Source organism: Cyclopterus lumpus, chromosome 13 (assembly GCF_009769545.1).
Source record: "Cyclopterus lumpus isolate fCycLum1 chromosome 13, fCycLum1.pri, whole genome shotgun sequence".
Taxonomy (NCBI): domain Eukaryota; kingdom Metazoa; phylum Chordata; class Actinopteri; order Perciformes; family Cyclopteridae; genus Cyclopterus; species Cyclopterus lumpus.
The window spans coordinates 8595272-8608478 of record NC_046978.1 but is presented as its reverse complement, the minus strand read 5'-3'; the positions used below and the strand labels follow the sequence as shown (position 1 = coordinate 8608478).

General features: G+C 42.2%; 1 protein-coding gene across 2 annotated transcripts in view; it reads right to left on the bottom strand.

Moving 5' to 3' along the window:
- Positions 1-13207, bottom strand: part of nectin3a (nectin cell adhesion molecule 3a) — a 29468-nt gene continuing 16261 nt past the window's right edge. Inside the window, exons 3-6 of one of the 2 annotated variants that reach the window (XM_034548937.1) lie at positions 9259-9558; positions 7458-7575; positions 6263-6414; positions 1-4157 (exon numbers count right to left, since the gene is read on the bottom strand). In XM_034548937.1, coding sequence (XP_034404828.1) covers positions 3502-4157; positions 6263-6414; positions 7458-7575; positions 9259-9558 — 1226 coding nt within the window. In that variant the 3' untranslated portion in view covers positions 1-3501. The remainder of the gene's footprint in view (positions 4158-6262; positions 6415-7457; positions 7576-9258; positions 9559-13207) is intronic. The other variant, XM_034548938.1, reaches the window with a different exon arrangement.

The window sequence follows — 13207 nt, the reverse complement described above, 5'->3', positions numbered from 1 at the left end:
GAGTGCAATAATAATTTTTGTTTTTTATTGCAAACAAAAACACATAATACAATCTACCACACTTTCATCTCTGATTCCTGTGAGACATCAATCATTCAAACAACATACAAAATAATTGGTCTGAAACTCTCGAGAACAAATATAAAATGAAGTGAAAACAGGCTCACCCACTACAGCTTTATGAGATATGCGTGTCTCTAACGCACATAACTAATGCTCTGGGAAATGTACAGACCGTTTACAAAAAATGATTTTTTTTTTCAATAATAATTAAAAAAAAAGAAAATAGCCAGCATATTTACAGGATAACAATATTTTCTTTGAATCTGGCTTGTCTAAGTTCCCAGTGAATCTTTACTTATTACTCTGTAACTAACGTGTTACATGTGTCCTTTTAAAGCATATAAGGCATAACAATCAACCTTTTGTCTATTATGATAACAGCAAATCTTAAATATCAAGATGGAAGATATCGTAACAGACCAGTCGGTCCTCCTCTTTGACGATATTCATATCCTTTATATTAATGCTTGTTGTTTTTCAAAGCTTCTGTGCATTGTTCAGCCCGTCTAAGGCACCAACTATTCAGTAGGGGAGTCCAGAACAAACTGTACTGTAGTATAAATCAAACTGCTAATCCTACGCTACCCTATTAGCATTATGTACAGGTTTAAAACATTAGTGATGAGAAATAATGAACGTAGTAGGTAGCAAATAACTTCCAGCAACCAGTTGAGTGATCCAACAGAATAAAAAACAAACAACTTAAAAACATTCATGACTTCCGCTCACTTTGCTTTTGTCAAACTGTCTTTCGAGATGAGCAGAGACAGCAGTTTGCATGGAGCGCCTTTACCAAAATAAGATGCAGGTTGACAGCTATGAATCTGCCTTACATATATATATATAACAAACAAAGGTGTGCATGCAGACACAGAGTGTGAGCACTTTAGTTGCCAAATACGAGGAGAGAGAGAGAGAGAGAGAGAGAGAGAGAGAGAGAGAAAAAAGAAAAGTTAATTAAAAAGCTGAAGGTTTGAGGGGCGGACTGCTTTTCGAATGTGGGCTGCAGAGGCAGATGTGTGGTGGATTGGTGCGTGTGTGCGACAACGAGAGTGAGAGCGAGATTAAACTAGTTTATTCTCAGACATCTAATCCTTTCGACCAAAGCCCTGGCATGGAACACGAGAAGGGTTAAAAAAAGAAAGAAAAAAAGCGCCCACAATCTATAAAACCCCAATAAGAAAGAACCCCCCCTCGGGTCCTGATTGTACTAAAAGTATATGTTTCTGTCATCTTGCAACAAACTTGACCAAACAGGGATCTTTCCAAAAAACTGACGTTTTCCCTTTCATGTGAAGCCACTTTGATCACCTGAGGAAACAAAAAAAAGAAAAAGAAACAAAAAGTGGAAAAGTGGAATGTCAAATGAAGCAGTGAGAGATGAGCTCATTCATGAGGTCAACTCTTTTGTTTCAACTGAACGTCACTGGGTTTGTTGTTTGTAGGAAAAAAGAAACATCCCTTTGGGAGGCATTACGTACAGCTCAAACCTAGATGCTTCTTCAACCAATTTCTTCACTCGTGGATTAAATTTCTAGTTTCCATGATCGCTGTATATCCTCAGAGGGGCTGCTGCGGAGCCAAACCCCAACATTATAGCCTGTTCTGTGATCAGTAGTGATGTCAGCCGCACACAACGTTTCCAACTGGGCTGTGAGGTTACGCAATCACACTTCAATCACTTACTAAATAAAGCTGAAGGATCAGTTTATTAGTGCTCTTTTTTCTACACTGCCTGACTTTCTGCACCCCCCAACAAGTATTCTGCTTATATATCGTCATGAATCGCGGGCCTGGAGTGTTGGGGGGGTGAAACTGTCGGTGGTTTATGGAGCCTCATAACGTCAGATGATGACAGCTGTGATGGTCACATCTGGTATTTATAACTCACTGCTTTGATCCCACGTTTAAAATAAAAACTGTAATGACCAATTGGTGTTTGTGTGCGGACAGAAATCAGACGATACGGGGGAGGGAAAATGGAAAAGACAGCGATGCAGCCTGTTATCATGGCTAAGTGGGGAGGGCGAACGCCGAGTAGGCTTCCTTTGATGTTCACCGACGACTGGAATAATGGAGTTGTGCTTTTTCACTGCAAGAAAGTGACCGAGTTCACACATTTCAACAGGCTAATGACAGTATTGTATTTGGTTAGAGTTGTAATCCTTAAGACTTTCATGACATCCAACCCCATTTTTAAGAGCATTTATGATCAGCATTTTTACCTGCAGTAATTATCTCGCTAAAGTTTGTATTGGTAGTGGCAGGGTTCAACATTCCCACACCAAACAAGAAGGATTCAGAGAAAACAGCTCATGCGTGTAATCCAGCACGGGGAAGCTCTCATTGTGAAGCACCCGCAGGAAACAAAAAAGGTTTTTTCACAATAAGCGCTGACCGAGATTATTCATTTAAAAAAAGCGCATTCCAAACAAGACATTGTCTGTTTTTCTTTTTTTATCAGATGACCATAATCTTTTTCTCTTCTACAAGATTCACCTGTTGCTCCGCTTGTTAAGTAGCTGCTCAAAGAGCGTTTGCTGCAGTATTAAACCACACATGCAGTTACTACGGTAACCACGAGTGTCGCCAAATCAACCAGGACTGAAATATTAAAGATCGCAACTTAAAGAACAGAAAGATATCTGTGAGTACGTCCACAGGGAGTGGCCGCTCTCGCTGCCAGGTAACAGGCGGACCATTGCATGAATAATTTACAGAAGATACTGTGAGATTGCAAAAGCCACAGAACTTAACCAAAGGGTTACAGGGATTTGTCTTTGTAGTGTTCTAGCGTCAGTCAGTTTGCTTTTCCCTCAGAACAATGACTGATTCTCCCTTTTAAAATGATGTGAATAACAAACCTTCCCTTTAAACTAGAAAATACATTTTGCTTTTAGAAAACTCATGCAATATAATTTGCTTTAAATACTGGTTGCAGCCATGATAAACATTTCAACAGTATGAAAACGCTGAAAGTAATCAAAAGACCATTTGGAAAATGACACAGAAATTGTGAGGTTTTATGGGAGTAGAGCTCAGGGATATAAATACTTCACTATCAAGAAGCGGAAAACCTGACCTTTGACCTGTGTTAAAGACAGGTGCAAACACAAACAAGCAGAATACAAAACCTCATTCACATCAGTTGAAACTTCACTGTATGCCAAAGCCTCTTAAGCCTACACAGATATCATCACCGAGGCGTTGCAGATCATTTGTAGTTCTTTGAAATGCTACAAAAGTGTAATACAATCCACAAACATGTCCTTAAGGTTAAGTGGTTACAATCAAGGCAGAGCAGTATTGTTCAAAGAGCTCGTTGTGAAACTGAGCTGAGAAATTGAATTCATCCTTTAAGTGAAATGACGCCTTTAATGATATTTATATCTGTCAGTCAGTCTGTTCATTTGTCTGTTTTTCTTCCCCCTCGGCTTCTCAAACATACCACTCCCTGCGTGAAATCACAGATCCGTCCATGTGGGAGACGTAGTCGCTTTCTGTACCATTGTCAAAACAGTCCTCCGGGAGGTAGGGGGAGCCGTTGTTCACTGTGGGGCTGTGAACAGGAGGCCCGCAGGGGTGCATGTTTTGGGTGTTGTAGTGATCTGGGTAGTAGTTTCCCTCCTTGAGGCCCCTGTGGGTATCCCCCTTGTCGGCCCAGTCTTCCCTATCCTTGTGGTCAGGGGTGTAGTCGGGGTAAATGATGTCTCCACACAGTTTGGGTTTCAGCTCCTGGCTGCCTTTGCTCGTCTTGTCCCCGTAGACCTCCTGCAGCTCATGCGGCTGCAGCACGTCCAGCTGAGACTCCTTCTGCATGTCGGAGGGTCCCAGGTACTGTTTGGTGTAGTAGTCCCCTCTGAAGGTCCTGCGCTGTCGCATGAAGCAGGCCCCACCGAGGATCAGCAAGAGGATCAGGAATAAAACTCCGCCTACGGCCCCGCCGACTATGGTACCCAGGCTGCTGTCGTGCAAGGAGGCCAGGGTCGGGGAGGTGAACAGGGCTCTCTGCTGGTCCACAGCGGTGACCGTTCCAGAGGTGTCGTGGAGGAGGGATGCAGTTGTGCTCGGGGCAGCTGTGGTCGGGGGAGGATCTGCACAGTGAACATGTGATGAAAAGATTTAAACGGAGAGGAAGGACAGCAGATGGAATGAGGAGTCATGAAAATAAAGATGAAAGATACCTCACTTTATGTCCTGTAAAGTATACTTGAATGGTTTTTAGATTCATTTATATCAACACGGCGCAGTGTTGGAACGGAGACATGCCTCCCCTGAGACTAAAGAAGCTGGTGAAAGCTGTGCCGTAGAGCAAAAAGAAGGAAATGAGTGCTAAATGTCATTGTGTGTGTGCGTGAGAGAAAGACGGAGAGGGATTGGAAGACAGAGGACATGCACTCATGAGCATCTGAGTGAGCGTGATTGGCTCCCCTTCTCCCTTTCTTTCTAAACCCCGCTGTGGGGAAGTCATGTGAGAAGATGAAACGGTGTGTGATCGATGGGAGGTTCCTGCATCTTATTTGTCCTCCGGTGGCCTGGCATTTGTGATAGCAGCCAGAGTCGGAGAGGAGAGGGCTGTGTGGAGCTCAAGGTCAGGATAATGGTGTCCATTTTGACCTCCAACCTCTGGGACTAAGAGCAGCCTGATACCACTCGTCGATCTCCGGACAGGCACATCAAAGGCCGGACTACAAAGCAATATGACTCGCACTAATAGAGGTCTGCATCTCCAGGAGGTTTTTGGGTACTACTAAAACCGGATTCCCTGTGGAGCTGTAATGATTTCCACAATTTGTGTAACTCAGAAAGAGTCTAATTACAGGCAATTATACACTGCGAGCTTGAAGGATCACGGCTAAAGTAAAAGCAGGAGAGAGAGGACAACAGAGACGGATCAAGGTCAGCGAACTGATAAACCGGCAATCGTCTGCTTCGTCAGTCACTATCAATCCCGCCCTGCAGCACGACATTTTAAACTCATGTAGGGTTATGAGCATCGGTAACCATGTAGCTGATCATCTGAGAGACAAGGCTGCGCAGACAACTGGAAATGTGAAACAGCCCCACCAAGCAGCCACGGAGGGGGAGGGAATATAGCTGAGCTCAACCTGGCTATCTCCACAGGGGATGGAAGTGAGAGGCCGCATGCCTGAGTCTTAATATTTGACAAGAGGAGCAAGATAATTGCTCAGTGCAAGTCCGTCCTGGACGGGATGTCAGCTGTGCTTTCATTTGGAGCAAGACTCCAAAACCCGGCCTGTACACAGATGGAGCTCGACAGCCTTTTTTGGGACTTCTCCAGCTCTTTCTTTTTGACAGTGAGAAACGAAAAAGGATTGTGTGTGTTAGCGGAGTATGTGTCCAAAAGCAGCAGTTGCTGTGTTTGGAAAAGGATTAAAAGGAACCGAAGAGAAATGAAAACAAAAAGAGATGCAGAGTTCTCAGGATTCACGCCCTGACTTTCTAATCATGAACTCGAGTGGAAAACCATGTATAGACAGGGGAAGCAGACAGGGGAGCACTTTGTTATCATGGGATTTTTCTGACAAGGATTCGTCAGTGAATCGACATTTTAACTAATCCAAATGCAGGGAAACCCCTTTTGATGATCAAGGGAAGATCCCTCCTCTGTAGTCTTAATCTATGAATGAATAATTTCATAGAGAACAGCTATAAGAATACAAATTGCTGTTGAACAACTAATTATATGGCATACACACACACATACTTTTGTGTACTCCAAATCTGTGAACACAATTCATTATGGCCAGCTGTGAAACCTGACCTTAAACAAAAGCAAAGACAAAGGCTACATGGGTGCATAGTTTGCTCAACCAGCAGGGGTAAACACCCTCTCTCTTATCTGAGAAATATAATGTTGCAAAACCACAACGCTGGAAATGTTTGGGACCGATACTCTTTATCTGCACTCCGTGCTCCCATGTTGCCAGGAATGTGTGAAAGTGGATCTGTGAGGGGACATTTACACGGAGGCTTAGCTCTGCTAGAAGTGTTGAACTGAAGACTGGTCGTACTGAGAGGGTAATCTTACATCAGAGAGGCACGCTGAATGTCAAATGGCACAGATTGCTATTTTCACCTCGGGTGTTAAAGATGAATTATTTAAGTAAGCAGATGATAAAAATAAGACATCCAGGAGCACCCGGGGGAAAAAGGAAAAGTGAAAGTCAAAACGCACCTTGTACCCAGAGGTTTACATCTTGACTGCGGAGACCAATGTCGTTTATCACTTCGCAGCGATATACTCCAGAGTCATTGCGCTCCAACGGGCGAGTGAAAGCAAAGCTATTGTTTGATTGCTCAACACCCTCGGGCATTAATCCATCCAACCTGTGCAGAAATGAAACATTAAAGGAATCTCAGAGCGTGCAGTACATCAGACTCAGAGGAAATACATCGTTATAACTGCATGTTTCAAAGAAGAATTAAAAATCCATGACTTGAAGTGATGTCACTGTACTGCTGGTTGTGTTGATTCTACCATTCAAAGGCCTGTTCATATCTATATCTTCACTATCATAAGATCACATGACTAATAATTTGAGGTGACTGCACTTCCATCAGTCGAGGGGGAAAAGCGTTCTACAGCAACACAAAGTTTCAACGTCAGGGCAGAAAATAACGAGTTTACCTGTCTAGGCATTATTGGTATTGCCAGTTCAAATGAGGTAGTTTTTCTTGTTTGTAAAGCAAAATTCTGACAAAGAGCTGCCAAGTATTGCTCTGATGCGTGAACCATTGGGAATCTTTTATTTATAGCAGGGAGTCTTCCCGATCGGGGCAGCAGCGCATTTGACAGTTCCAGTGTACAAGCTCCAAAAGTCATGCTGGAGGTAATTTATAGACAGAATCTTCTTTGCTTCACTACCCAATTTAAGTTTCTTTAAACTGAGATTAGTTTTACCCAACTGGAACAATCAGCAACTGATCAGTCATGTAGTATTTGCTATTAGTTAGTTACTCAATAAACATCTTCCTTTTGCCCGTTTGTCACACCTCAGTTAACCGAGTGAGATTATATTTGAACCATCGACTTGTCCAGGCTAAAAACGACAAAGGACTTTTGCAGAGTCCAGATCATGTCATGTAATTCAACATTAGCTGCTGAAAAAGGTTTCCCAAAGTTTATGAGTGAACATGACCGCATATTTTAACAACTCACTGCTCTCAAATATTACTGAAAGCCTAAAATGAATTTGGGACAGAAACGGCTTCCACATTTGCAAGAAACTTTGACAGATGCGTCAGTCTGCTTTCACTTATTCCGTCTTGAAAAGAGGGACTTTCAGGGTAAGTATAGCATGCATTTCTGTTGATAAGTTAAAATCCTAACAAAGTGTTCGCATGGGAAGCCAATCTTTGGAGATACTGACCTGGTCCATGTGAACTGACGAGCAGGCGGGTTGGCTTTGGCTCCACAGTTGAACTTTACATTTTCTTGACCCACATACCAATTTGTGTCAATTCCTATAATCGATACTACTGGTGCAACTGCAAAACAAGATAAAACAAAAAGGTCACGATGTTTAGCACAAGTATCATTTATTAAAACAGCATCTTTTTGGTTATTCTTATACCTCGTGCAACAGTAAGTTTGTTTCTGCTGACGAAAAAATATTTTTTTTCAGGCTTTTTAAAAAGTTATTCCTAAGGATATAAAACAATAGCTCAATAATCAGTGATTGTGATCCAGAAGGAACAAAGTGTGCGTTATAAGCACAGTAGAGAGCGATGACAAAAACAAAGGCTGTGCAGGACTGAAGCAGGGTACAGGATCTGCTGGTGAACAAGAGCCAGGAGAACAAACAAATGACCCCGGGTTGGTGGAAAGTTAGAAAATGACAGACTCACTCACGCAGTAGCTGTACTGCAGCTAATAATAAACTCTACTGCCTCATCATGACAAAGAAAAAAACTAAAAGGAAAGCTGGAGCATGCCCAAATGAAGGCCGGCACATGCCACTGTAATACAACATGGCAAATACTGATTTAGGTATCCAATATTTCGTTTTGATTTCTCTGGAGGACGAATGAGGAACTCATTACAGCACGCAGGAAGATGCCTGGGCTCATCGTGTCAACTGACCTTTTTTTTTTTTTTTTTTTTAATAACGCAGCTCAACGTTGAAATTGTGCTTCTTTTGCACTTAAAATCCCCTGACTCTGCATTAGACATGATTTATTGAGCTGGAAAGCTTCTTTCTCCCTGTGTTAACCTTTGTTGTTCTGCGTCTCCATCCGCTGCCCCCAGCAGCCCCCTGCTACTTGTGTTGCTGCTGAGGCCTGATCAATATTTCATAAAATACCATCATTAGCCTGCACTCAAAGTCCAAGCTCAGATAAACCCTAAGTACTGCTCGTCAAGGAAGTATGCATCAATGATTATAACATTAAAATGACTCTTAAATGGCCCCTTTATAGTAAAAGAGGGAAAGATAGTGATCAGGCTATTCATAAATCAAGCCATCTGTACGGGTTGATATCGATATGATGTATTGTGGACAATATTATGATTATAATAATCATTACTTTGCTGGCTATATTGATTATGTGATTTCAGGAACAATGTATATCATTGATAATATCAACATTTTTAATAAACTGCATAATCTTACCCAATTATTGAGCAGCCATAGTATTTAACCCAAAACAAGGAGGTATGATCAGAGGCAAGTTGGTGAAAGATGGTGATAGAATGAAGCCACAAAACCATTCAGACTGAAATTTGAATTAATTTGTCTCGGAACATTTTGAAGTGGAACTTGAGGCTGCCGATATTGCATTTTTTGGTTATTGCATCTTTCGTAGCAAACATTACTGGAACAAGGGGCCATGGATTCAGTGTGCAAGTGAGTGTATGTGGGAACAGATATGTGGCTCACTGATGTTCTTATATTATTTCCATTTTATCACAAAAGACACCTTCCTCTGTACTTGACGAAACTAATAATTTGGGAATGTTGCACTTTACCTAATGTATTAAAGTAAACATTTAAAAAGGGAGGAATAACTCCCTTTAAATAATAAAGTGTTGCAACTCCATTGTTATTGAACAATGGAGGCCGATGGCACAGAGACCTTCGAAGTAGTAGTAGGATCAATTAAATCAATTAATCGGATGTGAGAAAAGACAACACAGGAGTTAAGGAGGTATCACAATATTTTAGCACTTACACTGAACATTTAGCATGTATGGTATGCGGAACTCTGTTTGCAGGGCCGGGTGGCGCACCACACAGGTGAGCTTCTTCCCCTGGGCGTAGCTCTGCGGTTGCCACATGTAGTGCACAAGTACAGAGGTGGTACCGTTGGGCTCATCCTGACTTTGCTTCTCACTTCGTCCATACAGCCCCGTCTCCCAGAAAACCTCAGCAGCGGGACGGCCCCGCTCTGCTATGCAGGTAGCCACCAGTGACTCGTTCCCACCATCCAGCAGAGCCGTGGGGCCGGCGGACACATAGACCTTTGGCTCCACTGTGTTAAAGAGAGCGAGGAGGAGGACGAAGGGGGAGGAGAGGAAATGACAGAATGAGAAAAGATTACAGAATGAATATTGATCTTCCTCAGTATGTACGTATATGAATAAATAATGCCCATCATGTAGAATATGGACAGAGGGAAGTGGCCTTAGTATACTTAAATGCCAGAGAGGGCAGATTGACTTCTTCCATTTCACATATATGCATTAAAAATGTATGAACCGTGCTACTCAATCTTATGAAGGAATTTCAGTGGAGACTGAGCCGTCTTTATTGTTGTGTTCCAAACATATAGTGTCTCACAGGAAGGGTAGTCTATTGGTCTGTAAGGTTCGAGCCGAGCATGAAGTAAGCATATGATATTGGGGATAACCCTGAATATTCCAAAATCAGAGGCTATTGACAGCCAACATGAGATGAGGAGCTCAGTTACTGTACACTTCTCAGCACTTTATAGCTGGGGTAACGTTATACCGGTTTCCTGAGAATAACTGCAGGTTTAGACGGAACAATGCTTTTTTTGAGTCAAAACAGATCCATGCAAGAGGGACGTGAGCAGAATAACGCAACGCCCTCTACCTGTTGCGTAGTCGGCATTTCTTATGCTGCACTGGCCTAAAGAACACGTGGAGCACTGTCTGAGGAGACGTGCGTGCGCATGTTAATTTGTCGAAACAGCCAATAAGAATGCACTATACTGAAATTACCTGCGATTGGCCAACATCTCTTGCCCCGGACAACATTTTCTAAAGCCTGAAAACAGAGCCAAGAGACGGTGCAGAAGTCGGGTTCTCTCTCAGACCACTTGCATTTCATTACGTTAAAAGGTTACTATGGAATTTTTGCCCAATGGCGCCAAAAATATACTGCCTACCCCAGCTTTAACAATCGAAAACTGACTGACACTTTGGAAAGTTCAGCAACACAAGAGGAGGAAAAAGGACAAAAGACGGTCTGCTGTCTGCTGAGAGAGGGGAGGGGGTGCAATGGAGGGGTAGTGAAGTAAACTGGCTACACAAGGTTACACTTCCGTGTACCATCACGACAATTTCCCACTTATGTTAATGATTTCTTCTTTGTCTTCCAGTACAGAGCCTACTCTATCTCTGTCCCTCTTAAAAGAACAGCTGTTCCACTTACTGCAATGGTGACAGTTTTAAAAGACACGTGGGGGCACTCGCCAGCCTAATCCACAAGACAAGGCCATCACCTTAGACTCAAGACGGATGTCTTGAGTCTAAGGTGAGGCAGCAGGTCAAACAACAATTTCAAATAACTCCCGGCACCCCTTTTTTCCCAAAATAACCTGGCATCTCCCGAACCCACTGCAGGGGCGGGACGGGACGTCCATCTCAGTCATCCACCTCACATTCTTCCCTCTCTTCTCTGTGCCTCTCCTTACAGGCCTCCATCTATAAACAGTAGCTTCTCTATGTTAAGAGGCGAGCTGGCCGAAGCTTCAGAATAACTAAATCAGAGAGACGTGTTAATTTGGAGTTGCTGTCAGGAAGGGAGGGGAACACTTGGGATGAGTGGAAATGCTTTAGGGGATAGGGTAACGATTTCCCTTCAGCAAACCGGCTGCATTGGCCCTTTCCCGCCTACGCACACACAGATCCACATATGCATACAAACACTGATGCCAGAGTGGGAACCCCTTGAAAGAATGGTTTTAACTAGGTGTTCAAAGGTCATCCATCCAAAATCTATAAATTACCATTTTTTTTTATTTAAAAGCGGTCACTTTGGTGTAAAGATTTTTTTGAGATGTTGGATGCAAAACATTGATGCTTAAAGAAAGACAAGCCAATGAACTAAAACAACCACTATTAACTTTGAAAATGAAGCCACACACTGCAAGCAGGTAAGATCAATCTAGCTAATAGGGAACAGAACAAGTAAATATAAGAAATAGGACAAATAGTAACAAGCAAGCAAAAGATAGCTTTATGACGCATTTGTCAAAGAAACTAAAGGGGGCATTATTTGAATAGAGAAATAAAACCTCACCACAAAAATCTATAACCCTCTTCTGATTTTGAGTAAGTAATCTCTCCGTGGGGCTAATTTTATGACTCTTGCATTATTGGCTACATGAATTAACAGACAAGTTAAGAGAAAAAAATAATGCGGTTTATAGTTGAAGGATTAAGCTAAAATGCTTATTAATAAAATCTGCCTCACCAACGTTATGTGTTGCATACATGTTTTGATGTTTGCTGTTCATTAGATTTCCTATTCACCCGTCAGCACTTTGAAACAAAGGGTCATTCTAATTCATTCACTTCCTGTGTCATATTGCCCTCCTCGGCTTCTTTCCTATTGCTTACTGGTGGGGACTTTTGGCTCACGTACTGTAGCACACTTGCTCCTGAGCTGTTCCTTAAAAGCTCGGGCCTTTTCTATGAGATGCTGTAGACACAAGGACGAAAAGGAAAGAGTATGCATCGAGCCAAAACAAATAGTGTGTTGAGTGCCTCGAGATTGAGTAAAAGGTTTGCATCTAGAGTGTAACTTTTGAAAATAAGTCAATGTCAACTGCAACTGTTAATCATTATGATGCGTGTCGTGACTTCGGTCTATTATTCATGGACTGGAGCCTTTCAGTCTAATAATCTTTTAATTGCTTTAGTTCATTTACAAGGAATTCAAGTTAAATCAAGTGTGCTCTCTGAAAATGAAGCAACATTTTTAGTTGAGTTGTTTAAACTGAAGAAAATACAATACACACCCTACAACCACTATTCTGTATATTAGAACAATATGTTAATAAACTCTGGTTCAACAGTATATTGTTCATATGTTGACATGCTATCCAGAATTAGTTTTAGGGATGCAGCAACCTTTTTGCTTTTTTCAAAAACACTCGTGAAAAATGTACCAGTTAACCCAAAACAAGGCAGAGATGAAGAAGCCAATGTTCATTTATGGGAACTTGAATCTGCCGAGTTTAGGTTTGTAATTGGGAGGCGTGCACTCATTAAGATAAACAATCTACGCCCACATGACATGTATCTAATTGCCAAGAACATACGACACCATAATAACACCCTAATTACTAAGCATGTAGTTGTCTATATGGGTGTACATGTGTGCGTTTGTGTGATCCAAAAATAAACAACATGCCTGAGAATCTGCCAAGAAAGAAGAGCGAGGTGAAGTTGAACTCTGTGAGGTCCCAGACACTGGCTGTCAAAGCAGCACTTAATGTACCATTCATTAGTCATCAGAGTCTCCTTCAGTCTCTGGAGGGAGACAAGAAACTACTGCCTACAGTGCAATCTACTTCTCCGCGTTGCCTGAGTGCAATCCAACCACCAATTTAGGGCTTGAAACGTACGCTGACCGTAGAGAAAGTTAAATGTTCATGCTCCTCAGAGAGGAGCCCTTAACACCAATGCAGAAATTTGCAGATACACAAAAGTATAGTATTTTTCATGACACATTTTCTAAACCGGGGATTGCCAAGTTTGTTATCTGATTCTTCAGTGATGGCTTCAGACACGACAACTACCCTTGTGACAAAGGGTAAAGAAGGCAGAACTGACACCAATCCCCACTGCCTCGAGGGAAACAACTGCACATTGTAGCGTTAAGAGCATTGCTACACATTAAACTTTATCATGCATCTTGGTTAAATGCAA